At 38.6% G+C, this 23,052-nt stretch overlaps 1 protein-coding gene across 3 annotated transcripts in view; it reads left to right on the top strand.

The window, feature by feature from the left end:
* Positions 1-2,270: 2,270 nt before the first annotated feature.
* The window catches only part of UBR2 (ubiquitin protein ligase E3 component n-recognin 2), a 58,517-nt gene continuing 37,735 nt past the window's right edge, over positions 2,271-23,052 (top strand). For 2 of the 3 annotated variants that reach the window (XM_027641461.1, XM_027641460.1), the window contains exons 1-9: positions 2,279-2,442; positions 7,626-7,885; positions 10,809-10,887; positions 12,541-12,654; positions 15,446-15,573; positions 16,521-16,659; positions 18,297-18,359; positions 19,577-19,697; positions 22,246-22,353. In XM_027641461.1, coding sequence (XP_027497262.1) covers positions 2,365-2,442; positions 7,626-7,885; positions 10,809-10,887; positions 12,541-12,654; positions 15,446-15,573; positions 16,521-16,659; positions 18,297-18,359; positions 19,577-19,697; positions 22,246-22,353 — 1,090 coding nt within the window. In that variant the 5' untranslated portion in view covers positions 2,279-2,364. Of the gene's footprint in view, positions 2,443-7,625; positions 7,886-10,808; positions 10,888-12,540; positions 12,655-15,445; positions 15,574-16,520; positions 16,660-18,296; positions 18,360-19,576; positions 19,698-22,245; positions 22,354-23,052 lie in introns of all 3 variants that reach the window. The other variant, XM_027641462.1, reaches the window with a different exon arrangement.

Raw genomic sequence — 23,052 nt, forward strand, 5'->3', positions numbered from 1 at the left:
TACAAAAGGAAATTATCCTTATTCTTAGAATATTAGAAGGTGAAATTAATATTCTCAAGGCTATCCTTTTACCATTCCGTGATTCCCTCATAGCACAGGCTAACCCCACCTTTTTTCAGTTCTTGCAATGAGTCTTTCCAGAAGTATGTGTGTTTCCATCATCTCAGAATTCCCCAAAACTCCCAAACCCAGTGTGTAAGTCAATGCGATGATTTATAAACCCTTGAGGTTTCATAAACAAGTGCTTACATGGTGTGAGTAACACAGGAGTGCAGGGTGCTGCCCTCTGATGCACTGAACGTTCAATCTCCCCGAGAGTAGCCAGGAGATGGCACACAGCCCATCGCCCTTCTTATATTAATGTATGGCCATAGATGTTTTGTTACTGCTTGGACAGATATAAGGTACCTCCCTTGGGAAGCTCAATATGTAAATTATTATTTGAGGGGAGAATGAGGAGAAGGAAGAAGAAAGGAGATGAAAAAGGGAAAAAGCAACTATGCAACTCACTATGAGAATTAAAAATTGTTAAGGAATATAAGACAAGAAGTGGAACTCGCTTTCAGTGCAGAGTTTTGCTGTAACTTAGTACTGTTTGGCAAAGGTAACATTTGTGGCCGCCTTTGGCTAGTACTGCAGGCAGTTATAATTTGGTTTGTCTTTCCTGCCTCTTTATTCCTCTCCCATGCATTGTCTAGTTTTGGAAGTGTAAATTCTCTGGAGCAGAGACTTCCTCAACAGGATTTGTTGGGGTAGGCTCCTGCTAGGTGGGTCGTTATCCCAGGTGTGAAGGCTGACAGGGGATGTGAGGTGGAAATGGTATTTAGTTTGTGCATGACACTTAGGTCCACACAGAAGTTGCCAGCGAGCAAAGGAAGGTGTGTTTTTAAACCTCAGCATGGCTCCAGCAGCCACTCAGGTGCCCCATGGCTGCACACACGGTCAGACACGTCTGCTTGGTTTGGGCTCAGCTGTAATTACAGAGGTGCAAGGCAAGCCCGTGGGTATCACAGTGGTACAACAGGTTTTTGGAAAGGCCTTGTAAGATGCCAAGCCTGTATGAGCTGAAATAGAGTTAGAGAGGATGACTGCTGGGTTTGTTGGTGGTGACTTGTTTAAAGTCAGCTGGATTCCTACTTGGGTGAGGAAGTGACGCTACAGCTTGGGTGGCCCTCTGGGAGCCAGGGCAGGGGCTCGTCTGAACAACAAGATTTATAGCTTTTGGTGTTTAGTTACATTTGTCCTAAAGCTGTAGTTGTCAGATTCTTGTCATTTACTGATTTATTTTCTTTACACCTGCGCACAGGGCACAGGGGCCTCCTGGGAAGCCCTTGCCACCCCCTCATCCATGGGCAGTGCTGACACAGGCGCTTCAGTTGTGGGGGGCACCCGGCTTTGCCACCTGGACCAAAGATGCCCCCAGTCCCAGGCATTGCTTTGCAGTAGGGGAGGCTAGGGAACAACAAGCTGGGGGTCCTGGTGTACAACAAGCTGTCCACGAGCCAGCAGTGTGCCCCTGTGGCCAGGAAGGCCAGTGGTATCCTGGGATGCATTAGGAAGAGCGTTGCCAGCAAGTTGAGGAAGGTGATCTGTCCCTCTACTCAATCCTAGTGAGGCCTCACCTTAGAGTACTGTGTCCAGTTCTGGGCTCCTCAGTACCAAGAGGGACATGGAGCTCATGGAGCTGGTCCGGCAGAGGGCTATGAAGATGATTAAGGGCCTGGAGCATCCATCATGAGGAAGGGCTGAGAAGATGGGCCTGTTCAGCCTCAAGAGAAGATGACTGAGAAGGGACCTCACAATGTCTCTACGTTATTGGAAGGGAGGGTGCCAGGCTCTTCTCAGTGGTGCTAAGCAATAGGACAAGAGGCAACAGGGAGAAACTGATGCACACTAAGTTCCACCTGAACATGAGGAAGAACTTCCTTACTGTATGGGTGGCCAAGCACTGGAACAGATTGCCCAGAGAGGTTTTGGAGTCTCCCTCACCGGAGATACTCAGTAACTGCCTGGATGCAATCCTGTGCCATGTGCTCTAGGATGCCCCTGCTTGAGCAGGGAGGTTGGCCCAGATGACCCACAGTGGACCTTTTCAGCCTGACTCCTGTGATTCTGCGAGGCGAGCGGGGCAGGCGGTCCCGCTCAGGCTGGGCGCCGCGTCCCGGCGGAGCGGCGCCGGGGCAGGACCGCGGCCCCCAGAACGCGGGGCAGGACTGCAGCCCCCAGAACGCGGCGCGGCGGGCGGTGACGCGGGGGGCGGGGCGGAAGTGTGTGTTCCCCGGGCTGGGCGGCCGCCCGGGCCCCGTTCCGGCTGTCCCGGCCTCGGCCTCGGCGGAGCGGGGCAGGGGCAGCAGCTAGGAGAAGATGGCGGCGGAGCTGGAGGCGGAGGTGCAGGCCATTGACAAGAGCCTGCTGGAGTGCTCCGCCGAGGAGATCGCCGTGGTGAGGCGGCGGGCCCGGCGCGGGGAGGGAGCGGGGGCTCGGAGGCCGCGGGAAGCACCGGCCTTGGGGGGGCCGTTCCCGGGGCCCGGGCGAGGCCGCTCCCGGGGGCGAGCGGGCTGTCCGAGGGGGGGGGTGTCCCTGCCCGGGCTGGCTGTGCGGGCACCCTCGGCTGGCAGCGGCGTCCCGCTGTGCCCTCAGCCCGCTGTTGTCGCCAGCGTCGCTATTGCAGCAGCCGAAATCCATGGCAGCGAGCAGCCAGCTTTTCCTGTTGTGCCGGCTGGCGCAGGTGGCTCCCTGAAAGCTGCCTGGCCGTGGCCATCCCCTGCCAGGGCAGCCGGGCGTCTCACCCCTTCCTTCACGTCTTCCTCGAGTTCCTTTCCTCTGCCTCCTTTGGTGCCCTTTCTCCTCTCTCGGCCGGAGATTCTCCTCCCTCGCTGTTAATTCAGGTGCATGTCTGACCCCAAATAGGCTTTACAGCGTTGAAAAGTCATTACAGGATTCTTCCTTCCTCCCTCCCGCTATTTAAGACACAGTTCTGGCAAAATCTTGAAGTAGTTAATCTTAGGACCATTAGAATGGGATGTCTGTAGAGAAAATTTTAGTAAAATCAGTGTAGCATTTCATGGAATCATAGAATATGCTGAGTTGGAAGCAATCTACTTCTGTTGATATACTTTTCCTGGTTTTACGAGGAGTAGTTGAAAGGGAAGAGAAGTGCAGTCTCAAGGGTAAAGTTTTCAGAGAAACTTTTGTTTCTGGCATAAATGTCTGTTCATATAGACACTTGTGCATTTGAGGAACTGGACATAGATATTAAAATACAGAGACTGCTCATGTGCATATCTGTAGGCTAAAACCCTGAAGAGCTGTCTGTGTGTATTTCAATGGGAATTACATTGGCTGCTTTCCAAATGGAAATAAAAGACTGTTATAATTCAGATTATCCTCAGATTATGCTGGTATATCTACAGCGCAGACAAAGGTGTGATTAGATGAGCAAATGTGCACAGTTAGCTATATCCTAGCTAGTTTAGCTCCAGGATTAGTCTTCCTTCCCAAACCAAATAATTCCATCAAGCATTTATAAAGTAGTCCACCAAACTACCTTGCCTGTGTGAATAGCAGATGTTTTTTTGGGTCACACTGTAGTTAAACCAAAGCCAAATGTGCACCAAGTGGAATACATTTAGGAATTCACTCTAGTTACAAGTGCCAGCTTAAATATAGTCAGTTCTTTCTCATTTTTATTCTGTCGTCACCAGCACAAGCTCCAGTTCTGAGATCTCTCACTCAAATCTGTGATGTGGTTTTAACATTGTTTTTCTGCCTCCTTTGCTGATTGCATTACTTACCTGATAGCCCACTGTTAACAAAACGATACCAGCCCCAAGCAGTAGTTGCAGCACTTAAGGCTTTAGTTTCTCCGTGCAGCAACTTAATGATAAACTTCCAAAGAACAGCGATCAAAAAATGCATTATTTGTAACAGAACATGATGCTACATTGCAAGGATTTATTTGTGTAGCTAAGGAAAACATAAATTGTTCCTTTTAGCTTTTGAATCAGTGACCTGAGTTTTTTGTGGCTTATTTGTATTATATGTTTTGTTCTGCTAGTATCTCTTACGTAGAGATACTATGATACTCGTGGATTTAATAGAAAAGCTGATGGACCATTAGGTATTTACTTACGTAAAATGTTGTTTGATTAGTGCTTTTTGGTTTGTTGTTTTTTGGTTTTTTTTCTGGGGCAGTTAAAAATTGCTGCAGGACAGTAAGTCTGAGGAGGGATGAAGTGAGGAGGACTACACTTCCCTTTTTAATAAAAACCTCTCTTCTCTCGAGTAGAACATTATCTTTTCTTGCATGTGACTTCAGGCTAGAAGACAGACAAATAAATAATAATTGAAAACTTGCCTAAGAGCAAAATGCTTTTGTTAAAGAACAAATTCCAAAGTTTTGAGTAGTTTTTCCGGAGTTCAGTGTTTCTCAGGTAGCGATTTAGAAAGGCAGTGCAACATAGGTGGGCATATGTATTTATTTCTTTTAATGGTTTTATATGCACAACAGCACTGTGAGTTGCCTTCCTGGTAGCTCTTGGAGTGTCATCTGTTTCCTTGTCCTAGTAGCCTGGATTTCCTTCTAATATTATTTCAACCAGATTCTGATTTTCAAAACTGTATGCTTAGTTATGTGTGTGGAACTGGTCCACAAAGAGATTTGAGTGTGATGACGTTGAGTGTTGCCACACCTAACTTTCAGACACTACTCCCAGAATTTTTGGGATGGGAAAGCCATTTACTCGAGGAACAAGAATTTTCTCTGGCTAGGTATGTGTCTGAGCTTGTAGTGCAGCTAATATGCACTGTGTATTTTCTAGATGGAAATTAGTAATGTACTGCTGAATTAAAAGGCTGAAGTTAAAAATATTTTGCTGAAAAAAATGCAGATATAATAACTAGTATATGCCAAAAAAACTAATCTAAAAACGAACTTAGTAAATGGAAATCATGGAAAAAACTAAGTCAGTGCTAATGTGATTGGGTCAGTTCCTGGTGGTAGTAGATATTTGGCACAACTGATGAAAGTTGAGGAAAAGATTAATGAATTGGGGGAAAAAAGTCAAATTCTTAGTAATGAAAACTTTACTTTTTTTTTTTTTTTTTTTTTTTTTCTGTGTGGAGTTCTTGGAATCCTGGTGGAAATGGTGAGATTATCTGTAAACTTCTACATTGTTGCCTGTGGCTTTTTGGCAACCTTTTCCCATGTATTTCCTTGGAAAAAATCTGGGCTTTGACCTTCAAAGCTGGATGAATATAGAAAGATTTAGCAGATCAATTATGATTTTAGGAAGTCAAACTTGGGGAAAGAGAAGTGAGGAAAGCACCCTGACAAATTAGGGTTTTTTAACTATGGAGTTCTACTTTAGAGTACCTAGTAATTGAAAATACTATATTATATTAAAACAAAGGCAAAAATTCAGCCACTCTGCAATGGCACAGATGCTCTGCTGACTCTGTGTGCCTGTATCCTGAAGAACTTACTACCACTGTGTTGTCTCAAACATAAGTTCTTTAGAGTAAGTTATAAATAATTCAGAGTAAATCAAGCTGTAACACTGGATCACTAAACCCATTTATTTTGGTATAATTAATTCTTGGTTTTTGTGTACAGTTTTAGGTTGATTCTGAATTCTTTTCCTAAAGTTGCTAGGGGGCATCTGCTTGTCATATTTAAAATGAGAAATGGCACACTAAGGCTGTTTATGTAACACAGGATTTAATCAGTGGACACTTGCAGTATGTGCTTACTCCCATTTGTTTATTATAAAAACCTTGGTGTCTTAATTTACATTTTAAACCTTTCTAAATTTGTAATCCACAAGGCAGAAATAAAACAAATGTTGTCCTAGAGGATTTTTTTTACTCTCTGTGTGTGTACAAGGGAAAAAGAAACTAGGAGGAGCTGTGAGTTTTTCAGTGGCTTAGGGCAGTGCAGTAGTTTGATGCCTTTTATAAACTGTCAACATTGGTTTTGTACAATTGATTGACTAAGAGACTTGTGGTGGATCGACCCTGGCTGGACCCTGGGTGCCAACTAAAGCCACTCTCACTCCCCTCCTCAGCTGGACTTGTGGGTCAAGATAAGGACAGCAGAGATCACTCACCAGTTACTGTCATGGGCAAAATAGACTCATCACCAGTCAAGTCAGAGTAAGGTTATAAGAGATAAAACCAAATCTTAATAACACCTTTCCCCCGTCCCTTCTTCCCAGGCTCAACTTCATCCACTATCTTTTCCCTATCTTCTCCCACCCAGCAGTGCAGGGGGACTGGGAATGAGGGTTGTGGTCAGTTCACAAGTTGTTTCTGTCACTCCTTCCTCCTCAGGGGGAAGACTACTCACACTCTTTTCCTGCTCCAGTGTGAGGTCCCTCCCACAGGAGACAGACTTCCACAAACTTTTCCAACATGAGTCCTTTTCCATGGGGGGCAGTCCTTCATTTCCAGTACCCTGTGGGGTCACAAGTCCTGCCAGCAAACCTGCTGCAGCGTGGGCTCCACTCTCATGGGTTCACAGGTCCTGCCAAGAGCCTGCTCCAATGTTGGCTTCCCATAGGGTCACAGCTTCCTTTGGGCATCAGCTGCTTTGATGTGTGGTCCCTCAGGGGCTGCAGGTGGATATCAGCTCCACCACAGACCTCCATGCTCTGGAGGGGCGCAGCTGCCTCACCATGGCCTTCCCCATGGGCTGCAGGGCAATCTCTGGTGCCTGGAGCATCTCCTCTGCCTCCTTCTGTACTGACCTTGGGATCTGCAGAGCTGTTGCTGTCCCATATTCCTACTCACATCTCCTAGCTGCTATTGCTCTTTCCCACCTCCCCCTGCCTTAAATATGTCATTGCAGAAGTACTGCCACCATCTCGGATGGGCTCAGCCTTGGCCAGCAGTGGGTCCATCTTGGAACCTTCTGGTGTTGGCTCTGTTGGACATGAGGGAAGCCACTGGCAGCTTCTCAGAGAAGCCACCCCTGTAGCTCCCTTGCTAACAAAGCCTTGCCACACAAACTCAGTGCAAGAATTCATGGATCTAGCATCACACTTGAACTAGGAATTTCGATAAGTTATTTTGGAACTAGGAGAAACCAAAACTCCCTCATTTTCACAGGTAATTTGTTGAAATTAAGTGAGAAATGGACTCCTACCTGATGCCATGTTTGTTATTCTTCGTGTACTTTTTGTCTCTGTCTGTTCCTTGCCAGCTGAGGCTTCTGCTGATTCTCTGTATCCCCAAATGGCAGCATCTATCTGCACTCCAGAGAAATGCAACCAACATAGTCTAGGCCATATCCCAAAAGTCACTGCTAATGTTGGGACGTTTTACTGGTTGTGCATCCTGGAAGAAAATTTTTATGATTTTTTTTTTCTCTTAAATTCTGTATTTTTGAAAAGAATTTTGTATATGATAAGGATACAATGTGCAAGCAGGGAAACAAATTATTCCTTTCCTGATGCCTGCCTTTTGTGATCATCTAGATTTAACATTTTGAAGGAAGTATGGCTTTCTAGTTTTGCAATGCCGTTTTAGATTTTTGATTTAGAAATAAAATAATCCAGATGGATATAACTATGTTTGGTATTTTTATTAATGAAGAATTTGTGTTCTCATTCCTTTTAATTTAAAAGAAATGGCTGCAAGCAAACGACCTTCAGAAAGAAGTATACCAGCATCTGGCCTATTATGTACCAAAAATTTACTGCAGGGGTCCTAACCCTGCCCCTCAGAGAGAAGACATGCTGGCACAACACGTTTTGCTGGGACCAATGGAATGGTATCTTTGTGGAGAAGATCCTGCATTTGGTTTTCCGAAGCTGGAGCAAGCAAACAAACCTTCCCATCTCTGTGGTCGTGTTTTTAAAGTGGGAGAGCCTACATACTCTTGCAGGTAGTTCAACTTAACATTGTGAAGTCCTGGAACGTTTTTCAGTAAGAATATACTGTCTTAATGAAAAGTTAATACCCCAAATGTATTTTTAAAGTAACCTTGCAGTGTTTCATTCAAGTGGGATCAGGGGAAAATTAACACACTACAGATTTGTAAATGGAAAAATATTAATTAGTGTAATGTAGAGTGTTTTCTGTACAAAACAAATGGAAGGTTAAGAAAGTAGTTGGGGTGACCTGTCAGCGTGATTTAAGGGCATTAATCACAAGTATGTGGGCAGGTGTATGTGCATGTATTTTGGGTGTTTAATATCAGCTGTTAATGTCAATGATGTATTTTAGACTCTTTCCATGACCTGTTAAACCAATCTGTTGGATGCTAAAACAGGCATACCAGCTTCTAGTTCCTTCCCTACCTCTAGCTCTAGATCTCTCTAAAAATACTTTTATTGAAAGAGAACAGGAAGTTACTAACCAACTACGAGTATTTAAAAGCATCTTCAGTTTTAAGCCATTGTTTACTAGCTGTAGGTTTGTTTTCATCTTCTCTTTTCTGAACTGTTGTACCCTCTCTGTTATAGATTTCTCCCATTTTCTATGGTTTCCACCACTCACTGGGACGCTTGGAACACTTGATGGGGTGATGGGGGGGGGGAGTGTCTCTTTTATTTCATGGATTTATTTGTCTGTGTTTCCATCCCCTTCGTTTACAAGGGCAGAATGATTGTGGAAGAATTCTATCTTCTAGTGCTCTCATCTTCTAGAAACATAATATCTAACTGGCCTTTTGGGTTTGAAAATGTTTTGAGAACTCTTCATCCTGAAATGGATGAGATTAAACTGATGGGTACTTTAGATACTTTTGACCACTAAGAAAACTCCATCTCCTCTCAGCTGTGCTGAAGTTCTTCCTTCACCCTGTGAAAAAGTAGAGAAATCTGGGTAGAGAGGATGAAGACTATCAGAGGCTATAAGTAGAGTTTCCACAGTTACTTCAGTACCTTTTCATGAAATCTACTCCCAAAGACCTAAAAATCCAAACTTCAGAACTGGTATTTTAATACAAGTCAAATTGCATTACAACCTAGAAGTAGCATGTTAATGATCAAATACTGTACGTATGGACTAATGAAAACTTTGGGAATTCTGTAATTTTCTTCTAAACACTTGCTTTTTCAAGACCAGCAACTCAATATGTAAAGTATTTCCTTGAGAATGCTGTCAGATATGATGAAGACATAAAATAATTCAATCCACTGGTAGAATTGAGAGAATGAGTGAATGTGCTGTTCGTACCCAGGGTCTCTGTTTAAGGAGAGAAATTATATAAATACAGCAGATCATAATGTCATTCATGTCAAAAAGGGTGTCTGGATAGGCCAGCTTGTCCAGTCTTCTGCTCAAGTCACAGTCAGCAGTGAGTACAGACTTATTTTTTGCTGTTGTGGCTATCAGGATGGAATCTGTCATCTTCTTTCAATCAGGAAACATTTGTTTCCTATTGTGTGTTAATTTTCTTTAACTTATAACTGGTAATGAAGAGTAATGAGAGTTTAATTTAAGCTTTAGTGGAATACAGCAAAGAATTGTTTTCCAAGTCCACAAAATACATTAAAAGCAGTGGATTTTCTGTCCAGTTGTGCAGCTTACAGGTCTACCTCTGCTTTAGGTGTAAGCACACTTACTTGTTTGAGAAATTACTTGGCAAATAGTACCGAGTTGGTAAGTACACTGCCACAAGTTTACTGTTCTGAAGAATCAACACCCAGTATTGCAGAACTGATCTCCCAAATCCTGTAGGCACATTGTTGCATTAAGTGGGTTTCTAATTTTTTTTTTAATTTTTAAAATTTTATATATATATGTATATATATAAAAGTTTTTAAAATAAAAAATAATACCATAAACATAAACTATACTAAAGCTGAAAGAGTATTGTATAATTTTGCTTTGACATTTTCACCTTCAGTAGCTCCTCTGGATAAAAACAAATGCAAAGATGGTGCTTTATGCATAGTAAGTCATGGTTGCCTGATTATCTTTCCATCATTTATTTGATTAAATGGAATGAAAAGAATTTTTGATAACATTTCATGTAATCTCTGGTGTTTTCTTTTAAACAAAATAAGTTGTTTCTCTGAATTCTTGTTTTGATAATAATCATCATAAGGCAGACGTTCTCTTGGTAGTTATTTTTACATTACAAGACCTGACTCCCTTCATCTTGAGGTGCCTTGAAGTCAGTTGCACTACATAAGTTCATGTATTTTCAGTGTTTTTTTCGAGAGTACAGTTAAATGTAATGCATAATTGTCTCTTTCATTTGTTTGCCCACTTTTGCTAGAAATATTACTTCTGTCTAATAGTGCAATGCTTGTAGACAGGACCTTATTATGGTCTCTGATCTCCTGGTTGAGGAAATTGCATTCTCACACCTCTTCAGTGAGCTTGTAAGGCTAAACTTGGAAGCAGAGGTTTGATCTAATCTGTTGTGTGCTGTTTTTCTTTCCAGTGTTCAGTGAAAAAACATCTTCTCTCATTGCTGGAGATCATTAATGCTTGTACTGTGTACTTGAGAGAACATGCTTGGGTTTATCCTGTTTGCCTGTCCTGTGTTATGTAATTCATCTGTTTACTTATATACTTATCTCACCTCTTGAAGGCAATGTCTATATTACCCAACTAGACATACTACCCACGCGATATTTTAAAGCCACTTCTGTTGTAAGAACAGATTTTTTTTTCTAGTTTATTTGTTTCCCTCTCTTTGAAAGCCATCGCTTCGCTCTTTCAGAATAATATATATGTTAGTCAGAAGGTTCATATTGGTGATATTTGAAAATTACCTGTTGTAAAATGTATAATCAAAGGCAAACCCAAATGTTTACCGCTTTTTTTGTTCTTTCTGTTGTTGCTGTTTTCAGAGACTGTGCAGTTGACCCAACTTGTGTGTTATGCATGGAGTGCTTTCTTGGAAGTATTCATAGAGAGCACAGATACAGGGTTAGTAATACTGCTGGAATATATGACATTATATTAGTAATTTTGTATGTGTATGAAACTCCTTGTTTCAAGTTTGCATGAATACAAAGTTTGGAATTGTGTCTGCAGTAATCTTACAAGAATTGTAGTGTTTTGATCTGAGTGTAAGTTCTGGAAGTTAACATTTTAAAATACACAGCAATTAAAATTTATGCACAACTGTTAAGTTTACAAATTTATGTTTTTTTAACGCATGCCCTTTAGTGAATTTTACAGCATTAGATTTAGTTTTCAACTTGCTTTGGCTTTTATGTTTCTCTGTTTTTTAAAGCTATTGAAAAACCTTTATTAAGAAGCCACTTCTGTTTAGAACTTTTTCTTTAAACATCTGAATTGTTATCAAATTATGTACAATACTAGGACCTCTATTTGTTTTTAAACATAAAGTTAAAATAGAAAACTAAATCTGCAGGTGCTACTATTATGTATAGTATTATATATAGTGATATGCTACTATTAGTAGCACAGATTAGTTAAAAAAACCCCATACAAACAAAGCCAAGAAGTCCTTGATATGTTTTTAAACTAAGAAGTTAAATGAAAATTACCAGTGCAGCTTTTCTGTAAGTCTGTTTTTGGCAATACTGCACTGCTGTTAATGTAAATTTGATCACTGCCTGCTTACACTGAGCACTAGGATTCAGAAAAAAACCCAAGTACAACAATTTGTCTCAAGAAACCTAGCCAGATTTGCTGATATCATATCACTTGCATGTAGGTTTTTAGTGTGCAAGCCTAGTGAATTAACAAGTCTAGGTAACATCAAAAAGTGTAAGCAAATGTTCTTTTAAATATTGATTTAACATTGTTGATACTGTAGGAGGTACCTGTATGTATAGAATATACCGGTATGTCAAAAATAGATGGAAGAAGAATTCTTCTGTAAATCAGTTAATAGTTGTGATGCAAAAAGAGTACTATTACAGTTATTAACTTGAGATAGTCTTAGCTTTAAAATAAAATAAATTTATTTACAATAATAAATACACACTATTTTATATATTTATATCTTATGTATATTGCCATATCCATAATATATAAACATGTATATTTTATATATTATAATGATAATGATTGTGGTTTTATTTATTATTTATTATAAAACAGTGTAAATATATCATTACAATTTTCAAATACCTTTTTTCCCTGCTTACTAAAACTTATATGAACAATTTAAGTTTTGTCTCTCAATTCCTTTAACATAAACCCCACCTTTTACTCACTGTGTAATAGCACTGTGTGAAATGATTTAGCTTTGTTCAAATTAAAAATGTGAGAATTGGGAGTAGTACAGGTGCCATTGCAAGTAATAGATTCAAAACATCTGAAAACCAGGAAAAATCCACAGCCTTCAGGCAGGGCAGAATGGAGGTGCTTGAAAGTGTTTTGTTGTTTAGGTTTTTTTCTTTTGACATAGGCACACTGATGAAGTAGGCAAGCTTTCAGCTGTCATAGAAGTAGACATGGTTTCACTGCTATTTTAACAGGGTACTGTCTAAAGCTATCAGGTGTTGTGATCATGCTTTTGTAGTTTAGCTGTGACTAGTCCTTTCTTAATGTGCATATATGTATATACACATTCACGTGAACTGCTTTGTTTTTAAATAATTTTAGATGACAACATCAGGTGGAGGAGGTTTCTGTGACTGTGGTGATACAGAAGCTTGGAAGGAAGGTCCTTACTGTCAAAAGCATGAACTTAACACTTCAGAGACTGCAGAAGAAGAGGTAATTACAAGAGGCATCATGTTTCAAAACATGAACTGTGTATATGTATGTGTATATATATAAGTCCTTCATATGATGTTATTTTTAGTCTTGTTTACTATACATAAGAGGTGGTAGGAACTCTGCTCTTTGAGCCACACTGTTAGACAAAAATTAATGTCTAACTTAAGAAAATTAGAATTATGTTTTCTACTTAAGGGCTTCATTTTGTATGTTCTTGGTCATCTGTGCAGCTTTAGTTCTGCTGCTTTGTTTTTCTCTGTACTCTGACAGATGAAGGGATTCTACCACATGCAGAAAATATCTATGTGTAATCGTGCACCAAGAAACCAAATTAAGCTATCTGTGCAGCATATGTTCTGATTCTTACTAAAGTACACGGATTTTTAAAATCAAAGTAACTTGCTGTTACAGGAAACTCATAATGGAGATGTAAGACAGAGGCCTCTAAAAGCTTTTTTGGTATGGAGAAGGTAAAGAGAGAACATATCTTCACCACAGAATCGTAGAATAACAACTTGGACATATTAAATACAAAAAGACATGCCACTTCTTACAGTATGAATTCAAGCTGTTGGACTAACTGTTGCAAAAAACCATTGTTGTTAAAAGTTTATATATGTTAAAAAGGAAATTTGTCATGGTTATGGAGGGAAAAATTATCAATGGCCATTTAAAATCTCAGATACCATCTTTAATGTATGAAGTATTAGTTTCTTAAGTTACTGGAGACTAGGAAGCATTCTGTCTTCTACTAATACTCTTTGTAACTTATTACATCTGAGGGCTGAGTGTGGCTAATTGGGCTTCTGGTCTATCCACTCACATGTGTTCTTACATAGTACAATTGCTGTGAGATTTTTCTAAAGGGAAAATATAAGGCAAAATTTTCAGTAATTTTGCCGATCTGATGGTTTAAATGAAGCAACTGTAATTGTATTTTCAGTAATAGTGGTCCTTCTAAAGTCTGTTCTCACTATCTCAACCCTGAGACTCCAGCACTGCTGCTGGACTCACCACTTGGTCTACATGATAGCTTACATTAGTTGGCAGCCTTAGGAAACTCTTGTTCTGAAATCTTGGGTGCACTGCAACTTCTGTGTCCAGAGATACTCACACAGTGAGTGTGACAGAATAATTAAGGTACCGCTCAGCCTTTGTATTTCTTCCCTATGAGCAACGTGGATTGAGATCTCTTATGTTATGCAGTTGTGCTTGAGGTAAATTAAGGATCATTTGTTGAGCATTATTGGAGCCTATTTTCTGCCTTGCCCAGATACATGTCTTTGTTGAAAGTGCTGGGAATGGAGGGAGTACTGCTGATTATGGTTTGCCTTTGCTTTTGGTGGCTGATAGTTCTCCATACTCTATATAAAGTTTTAAATGAAGGGGGGAAAAAAAAAAAGAGGAATGGTAATTGTTATCTGTCCTGTAAAGCTTCCAGATATTCCCAAAGAGTCTTGGGGGATGGGGGATAACCTTTACTAGTATAGATGAATTGCTGACTGTTAAGAGCCTCCTGTAGGTAATGCAGACATAAGTTCTGAAAAGATTATTGTGGCCTTTTTTATAAACATAAGCTGTAGTGAAACAGAGAATTTGGTATTAGGTAATCTTAAAACAGAAATCGAGCCACTGTTAAATATTTTAGTTGGCTAACAGTTACATAAACTTCAAAATACCAAATGATGAATTGAGTCTATGACCCAATGTATAGCATATGTCCAGGTGGCCTGCAGGGCACGCAATATTCCCTTTCAAGCTTTGTAAAAGAGGAACTAGTTGTTCTCAGAAATTTGAAATAGTAGAAGACAACTTCCTTCAGAGAAGAGGTTTTAGTGTTTTTTATTCACAATCCTTGAAATGGATTGGAGGGAAATGGCCGTGGTACCAGCACTACTTCATTCAGAGTTGGCAGTGGTTCTCATTTGCTGCTCCAAAAAGCAGTCCATTCAACTTGGCAGACTGAGGCAGCACTCCTCTTCCTCCCCTTCCTCATTTCTGTTCCTCCACCTGCAGCAGCCATTCTGCTCTGGCACAGAGAGGAGGATGAGTTTGTAGTGACTACTGCAGTTGTTAAATGGAGAGCACAGAATGGGCACTACTGAATGCATGGTCCACAGACAAAAGGGGAGCAGCTCTCTGTGAGCAAGACTGAGATGTGGACTGATCATTATGAAACACCTCGTTACATTTCAGCATTTAATTATTTATATACCACAGCATATAAGAGATGTGCATCATAAATCATGATACCAGTGTGCTGCATGTTGTATAAGCTGGGATGGATAAGACTGGTGCCTTTAAATAACAGGACAGTAGATGAATGGTCATTTGTATTCTGCAGTTTTCTAATGTTGTTAAGTGGAACAAAAGATACAGTGATTTGAAATCATGTTTTTGAAGGCATAGCAGAAGAAACAGATTTTATACAGCTTAGGTTAAAACTTTTTCAGAAGAACTATCTTAGAAGGTATGCTGGAGTGAGAACAGGGAGAGTGAAAACAGAGAAATGTGTGTAAATGTCAGTGTGTGAAAATGTCTCCGTAAATCAAAGACAAGTTAGCACTCAGGTATTGTTGTCAGATTAGAGCTTTGGCGATTATCAGTGTAGAACTGGAAAAAGAAAACAGGATGATTATTGACTCTGTTCTTTTCACATGAAGAGTCATCTAAAGAAAGACATCATTAAAAATGCTTACATCATCTTTGATAAAACAGAGGTGCAAATCTGAGAGTTTGTTTTCAATGTTATTTAATTTCTCATTTGCTATTTATATTTATTTTCCAGGATCCTCTTGTGCATTTACCCGAAGATATGGTAGCTAGAGCTTATAATATTTTTGCCATCACATTTAAATATGCAGTAGATATATTAACATGGGAAAAGGAAAATGAGTTGCCTGGACTAGAAATGACGTAAGTATCATATTTGTCTTCTGCCTTTTAAAGAATTGCAGATATTTACAGTTGAAAGTGCAGAATCTGATTTTAAGTATCTTTTCTGCCTTTCCTAAAATTGTCAGAAGTATTTTGCAGACAATGGGCTACAATAGTTGTAATACATTTGTATTTCTCATAGTTTTTACTTTTGTGATTGTAAAGCATATTTCTCTTCATAGCAATGATGGAACAATTTCTTTCCCGTATGTTAATTTTCTTAGTATTGAAAAGTTATTAAAATTCTGGTGGCAAAAGTATTTAGTACTTTTGGTGATCCACTTATTACAAATTTTGAAGTGTTACAGAATGCTTAAGTGTATTGTAGCATCATAGCTATTATGGATTAACTTGTGACATCTTGGTATCTGCTTTTACTTTGTGTTTTATGAGCAAGAATCCTGTGTAAATAAATGCTGTGAATCGACAGATTGAACTGAATCTGTGAGCTTAATAAGTTGTCGTTTGAGGACTGTGGAGTTTGGTTTTTTAAGAGACTGCCAAGTTTTTGTTGTCTAATAGACCTTTATGCAATGTCAGAAAAACAGGTGTGGCAAAATAATGCCAAGACTGCTGAAATCTCTAAGAAGCTATGGGGCAATGTAATGAGCACAGCTGCACTGGAAGGAAATGCATTCTCTTTAGTAGGAAACTGTCAATTCATAATCAACAAATGTTCAAAAATAAAACTCAGACTGAAATATTTTCTTGAGATTTTGCTAATTTTGGACTTAATTCTTCAGGAAAGATGCACATTCCTATAGAGGACAGGAGTTACCCTTTTCAAATAATTTGTTGAGATATGTTCCAGTATAGCAAAGGAAGCCCAGGCTTGGGTTGTCTGTTTGGTGGAAAACTTTGTTAAACTAGAAGATTTTTTAGATTACATTGCTTTGAATGATATAAATTCAATCCTTGCTTTGAAGTGAGAAGAGTGACACTTACTACTGTATGCTGTTTAATGATGAAGTCCATACCTACGAACAAGTTATTTATACTCTTCAGAAGGCTGTCAACTGCACACAGAAGGAAGCCATTGGTTTTGCAACAACAGTAGATAGAGATGTAAGTAAATTAATTGCTAGAACTTTTAATTACCTTACCCTAATGTTTATTTTATATGACTACAGTTTGTTTTCCCAAAACATGTGGTTAATGTGATTGAGCCCTATGTGTCACGCCACCCTAAAATGTCTTGACTCATTGACCAATCCAAACCAGACCTGACACTGAATATATGTTTCAGTGTAAATGTTTTCCTGTAAGTCTTGTAAGTGTAGATAGCAGGGTGTTTCTTACTCCTCTGTCAAGGACAGGCAGCAGCTTTGGCCCATCCCTTACTGTACACTGGGGAGCTGACATTGAAAGAGCCCCTATATATGCTCCAAGTGTAGGAAATGCTTCTCAGAGTAACAGCAGTTAACTGTGAGGGTTAAAATCCATAATTGAATGCTTTTGTTCTGGTGCTCATGGAACTATTTGTGGTTTGTGGGGTTTTGTTTTATTAATTTAATTTAATTTTTCATAATCTTCAGATTGTAATGGCAGGAAGAGGTGAAGCATTTCATACAGTATAAAGAAAGAACAATGAGTTTAGATTAACTATATGCTGAATATAATTTTAACTAGTACGTTGGTTTCAGAAGTTGTTTTTGTATTGTGGCTCCTGTGTATTTTTTTAAGAAAGGGATGCTTTGTAGGACAACTGCATCTTGTTATTTGTGCAGTGAGCGTATATGCAGTTGCCATGAAAATGAGTGTCCTTTTCTCTTGGTTTGTTGCCTTGTGCTTTTTTGGGGGGAGTGGTGTGAGGAGGAAATCTCTTACAAAATGGCAATATGAATGTCATTTTGGGTGCTTAAAGTGCTTCAAGAAGGTCAGTGGAGAAGGAAATATAACCACTTTATGTTACTGACCACTGAACTAGATTTTGGTTTTGTATTATCAGTACTTAATTTTTTTTGTGATACCAGTAACCAGAAGATTCCCTAAATATGTGCTGACCTCATACTGTGCATCATAGGATGCACTTAGTTTTTTCCCTGCTGTTGATCCTGTCCTACTTTTAAATACGTACAGGAATGCATATATACATGTACGTGTATGTGAAAGAAATGAGAATATTATGCCTGAAGCAGTGATTTGTCATCAGGCCAGATCTAAAATATCAGTAAGGTGTTCTGTGTATAATACACTATAAATTCAATTAGCTATCTATTTTGATGTGTGTATTGACAGTACAGAAAGAATGAAAAGTTTCCTTTTGAAATAAGGAAAGTGCTTTAGTTGTATGTTTAAAAGACCATTGGTTTTAATATCTGCTTTTTAAAGGGCACTGAAATGTCTGAAATATCTTCAAATTCTACCAAAACTGATTGAGGCTTTCATACTAAAGATAAGTTTTCAGTATTTTAAAATTAAAAAGTATGATGGTTACATCTTAAAAACAATACAATACACATAAAATTTAGTATGACAGATGACTGCATATAATTTTATTTTCTTTTAAAAAGTACAGGATGCATTTTGGAAATCCAAGTATGTAACATATATAGTACTTTAACAGTGAAAATAGCATGAAAGAAGGAGTGGTTAATGTGCATCTGAAACTTTTACTGTGTGTTTCATATAAATGTAAAACACAGCATTAGAACTTCTTATTTTGAGGCTGGTGGTAATGTTATGTCTTTATGAATTCCCAGGGACGTAGATCTGTTCGATATGGAGACTTCCAGTACTGCGACCAAGCAAAATCAGTAATAGTGGTAAGTAATGGTGTAAGTGATATTATCCACTGATTTGCCTCATCATAAGCAAAAGGAGGCTTTGCTACACAGTTTTCTGATGCTGTTATCGTAATGAATCTTTATATTTTAATAATACAGAATGTTGGAGATACTACTTACAATATGCACAGTAGGGGTATCAAAATACAGATTTATGTTTGGGCTTTTTTTTTCCTACCTTGCACCCAAAATAATTTTCTAAAAAGAAGTTGGTGGACAACTTTTTTCTTCAGAAAACAGAATGTGATCAGGAACTTTAAATGTAATCTTTTAGAATTACATGCCAGTTCAGATCAGTGAAGTTAAACTACTTTAGTTTTTTTCCTATAGAATGAAGTCGTGTCTTTCAAAGCCACAATTATGGAAATTGTTACGGATTGAATCCCAGATGAATTGTGAAACTACAAATACAATTTCATTTTACTTTTCTGCATTTTACATGTATATATAGTACTAATATCTCTATGTTGCAAGGTTCCTCCATGTAAGAACATGGGAATAATGTTTTCTGTTTAATTTTTCTTAAACTGCTGCAGTGCACTACTTAATCACATGTAAGAAATTGTTTATATATAATACTGCTACCACTGAAAAACAAATACTGCAACTGGATTTACTGATCTTAAATGATTTAAGGTATTTTGAAAGAATTAGCATATTTTTAAAGATAAAGTTGTGCAATATTTTAGACTTAGTGCCCGTGCAGTCAAAGCACAAATAGCTCTTATGTGTAACCTCTAACTATTACAGTTTCTAACGCAGAGATGAGGGTCAATAGTTCCTTTCTTTTTCTAACCCAGTGTGTTTAATTTGTATTTTTGAAAACAGTCAGTTTCCTTGGTGGGCTGCTGTGTGACTTGCATGTCATGCTGTGAAGAACAAACACGTATGGCAGTCTCAGGTTGTGCATGGGATTGCTTATCAGTAACATGCAGCAGATCAGTGTGTATGTTGATAAGAGGCCAAGGGTGGAAAATGGATTGACCTACATATGTTGATATTGCATAATAAGGTCCTTCAAATATTCATAGGGTAAACAAAGTTCAGGCTTTTTTTGTTTTTTTTTTTATAATCACAGTATGTATTAATATTATAAATGATTGAAATTAATCATAGGAATGCTGTGTTTCTGTATAGAAATATATACCAGTCCTCACATAAATATGCATTGCCTCCTTTTTCCTTTTCTTTTTAAGAGAAATACCAGTCGTCAGACAAAGCCATTGAAAGTACAAGTTATGCATTCATCTATTGTTGCCCATCAGAGCTTTGGTCTGAAGCTCCTAACTTGGCTTGGAAGTGTTATTGGATATTCAGGTGGGCAAACTTGAACTTTTTTGAGTAAGTTAGAGAATATTTATGAGACTGGCTGATTTTCTGAAGCAATTTTGTCCACTTAGTGCAGATATGTAATGTATAAGGCAAAGCTATTAATAACTTGTCAGACTTCATTCTATTTTCTCTTGCTGGAGTGCTGTTCTGAATTCTAACTTCCATGTGAAAGTGCTACCAGTGTTAGGTAGTCTTTTCTGTTTAGTTTCTGTTGAACAGAAGCTGAGACTCGCTGTCAGATGCAATATGCCAAAAAGCTATTTTTCGGTCCCCGCATTTTTAAATGAATGCAGTAAGCTGAAAATAACCTGTCTGATTAGATAAAACAAAATTATTCAGAAGTAATTTGATGAATGATGATGAAAGTGATTGCTTCGGATTTTTTGCTAAGTAGAACAACAGAGAAAATGCAAGGATGTGTGGAGGGTTTTGGTAAGTACAGAAGCCAACAAAGTATTAATCAGATTTTTGAAAGAGTTTTCTTAAAGGAATCAAGATGCACTGTATCAGTTCTTATGGAACTGCTCTGTGCTTGTTTTCACTTGGTTCTTCTTTTGTCCTGGTAAATCTTGAGGTTGTGAAGGTACGGGGTATGAGGGGAAATAAAAGGAAAAGTGTCAAACTGCCGATATGTGGAAATGTAGATACAGTCCCCCATGCATTTTATGTTCTATGCATCTGAAAATGTTAGCAAGAAGTATTAGCAAAGCAGATGCAGCTGTAATATTGCATATATGTTCTGCATAGGTGCAAGATTTCTTCAGAGACTATATCTTTTATTAGACTGGTAACTGGAAGGCTAGTCAAGATTTTAGGCACAGGGCTTCTACTATGTTCTTGTTTTTGTAAGATAAGTAGTTTATGTTTGTGTAAGTTAATTTTTAAATATACATAAATCAAACATTTGAACAAAAGTTATGGTTGCAGTTTGTTCAACTATTTGCCAATGTTGCTGGCAAACAATAGGTATTAAAAGAAAGGAGTTACGAAGATATTTTATTTCTAAGATAAATTTTCCTTTTGGTGAAACATGTAGGCAGGCACTGTCTTTCTAATTTTTTTTAAGCCCAGTTTTGTGCCATGTCATTTGTGCCGGGTGGCACAGTCACTAATTTTCAGCACTAAATGACAGTTGCAAAAAAAGTAACTTGCATATGTTAATGATGTCTCAAATTACAGAAAAAAGTATTGAATTTAGTTTGACTTGTGCGTGTAGTGTTTCTGAAGTTTGAAGAGTTCACCTCATTAAATGCTGTGTTCTTTATGATTCAGAAGAGGAAAAAGCATGTTTGATGGTAAACAGCACACATACATTCTGTGTGTGACCTGTGCCCTCAAGTACTTGAACTGCCTTACACATCTCGGGGTGCAGGCTTGTAATGTACTCCTGAGCCTGGATTTTTTTTAGCTTTTTAACAAACTCACCCAAACAACTAAATTCTACTCAATCTTCTGTAACATGGGATGATAGAGTCGCACTGTTTAAGTGGTTACACTTCCATGTCCCTGAACACAGGGCGATAGCAAGTAAGGGGTCCCCTGCTGTGCCACAGAATTAGGTTGGATGATTGCTGTGAAAGGATTCTTGTCATGAAAAAAAGGGAAAGAAACTTTTCTATGGAACTTCATCAGAAGTTTGACTTCTACATCCTTCCTAGCAAATGTCAGTTCTTGAGCAATAAGTGTCTGTTTTGTAATTGTTGAACAGTGCAGTGGTTTCCCTTAATTTGTTATCTTCTATAACACTGGTTGGAATTGAACTCGGTAAGGCAAAAGGGAATAACCCCAAACTGCTCTGGGGTTTCTCAGACTATAGAACTGTACCACGGTATGGTATACACAGCACTGCCCACTCTACCTAAGAAACTGAGAAGGCCAAGCAGCATATGGAAATAAGGGCTCTGTAAGCCAAATAGTTCTTGTGGAATATGCATTATCTGCAGTGCAAAGCCAGGTTGAACGTTCTTAATATGAGCATGTCTGGGTTGTTCTCTGTTGCAGATGCAGGCTCGTCTGCAAGCATGTAATAACTTACATGTTTATATAATAACAATTATTACTGCTTTCTGTTAGAAAAAATATGTAGAGAAGGTTTGAAATTATAGCAGCTTCTAAGTGTAAACAAAAAACTCATATATGAGTAATTTCATTTATGAATTATATTTTCCTTTTGATAGGGCACTAAACAGGAAAATAAAACCTAGAAAATTAGCCTCCTATATAACTCTTTTTTATATAATAGTAAGTCAACAGCACTTTCAAGGAAACACATTTTTATTTGATAACTTTGAAACAGATCATTGTGTTTGGCAATTTTCACAATGTTCCTTATGTTCCATAAAAGGCTAGTGTGAAACTTGCAAGGTATGAAATGTTTGTGTGTCTATCAGCAAAATATGAGTGGTGTTATTCACTTGTCAGGGAAAAGACGGATGTGTCATAACTTCTGTGTTTTGTGAAAATTTCAGTATGTCAAAATAACGTATGTTTGTGTTTAAGCTATAACTAACTTGTATCATTTCTCTTCATTAAGATGGCCTTCGTCGAATATTGTGTCAGGTTGGTTTACAAGAAGGGCCAGATGGTGAAAATTCCTCTCTTGTGGATAAGTTGATGCTGTATGATTCTAAACTGTGGAAAGGTGAGTTTTCTCAAACTTCTGGAAAATGCTAAAGATTGTTGTGCATGAGTTTTCCCTTTGCTATATCTGCTAATGTTTGATCAATTTTACTGGGGTGTATTATAGATAAATTTGCCTGATTTGTTATAATCCATCTGTCCCTTCATGATACACTCCCAAGTATATTTAAGAAAAGAACATAGACCATTTGGAGATGAGGTCGGTTTTAGATCTAATTTTTCAAAGTGGTCTGAAATGAAGGCTGACTTTAATATGCAGATGACAGTGATAGTTAAGGGAAACTGAGTGAAAAATAGAGCATTTTGGGGTTTGTCTGCTTTATAGGATCTCAGCATCTGTATCATATCTACCAAAATACCTCTTTTTAAGAAATAGGGCAGTGGTTTTCTGCTTTGACTTGTGTTTGTGTTCATGAGATATTTTTAAGTGTTCTGAGAACATTCAGTGAAAACTACTGTGTTCTATATTAGAGCCCTTGAAAATTTAAAAGCCTGACTGATAAAATGGGATTGGCTAGAAAAGTTGTAATTTTGAGGAGGGGGAGGTAGTGAATTTCTTTTTCCTCATGGATTCTGTGTCTGTTTTGGTATCCTGAAAGGGCACGTAAGGCCAGGTGTAAGAAAGGGAAGCACAGAGAAGGTAGAGCATGGTGGAATATGTCTGTCTCGGGAATTTCTTGGAGTAGGAATAAAATAAGTA

Source organism: Corapipo altera, unplaced genomic scaffold, assembly GCF_003945725.1.
Source record: "Corapipo altera isolate COAL_440 unplaced genomic scaffold, ASM394572v1 48b, whole genome shotgun sequence".
Classification (NCBI taxonomy): Eukaryota; Metazoa; Chordata; class Aves; order Passeriformes; family Pipridae; genus Corapipo; species Corapipo altera.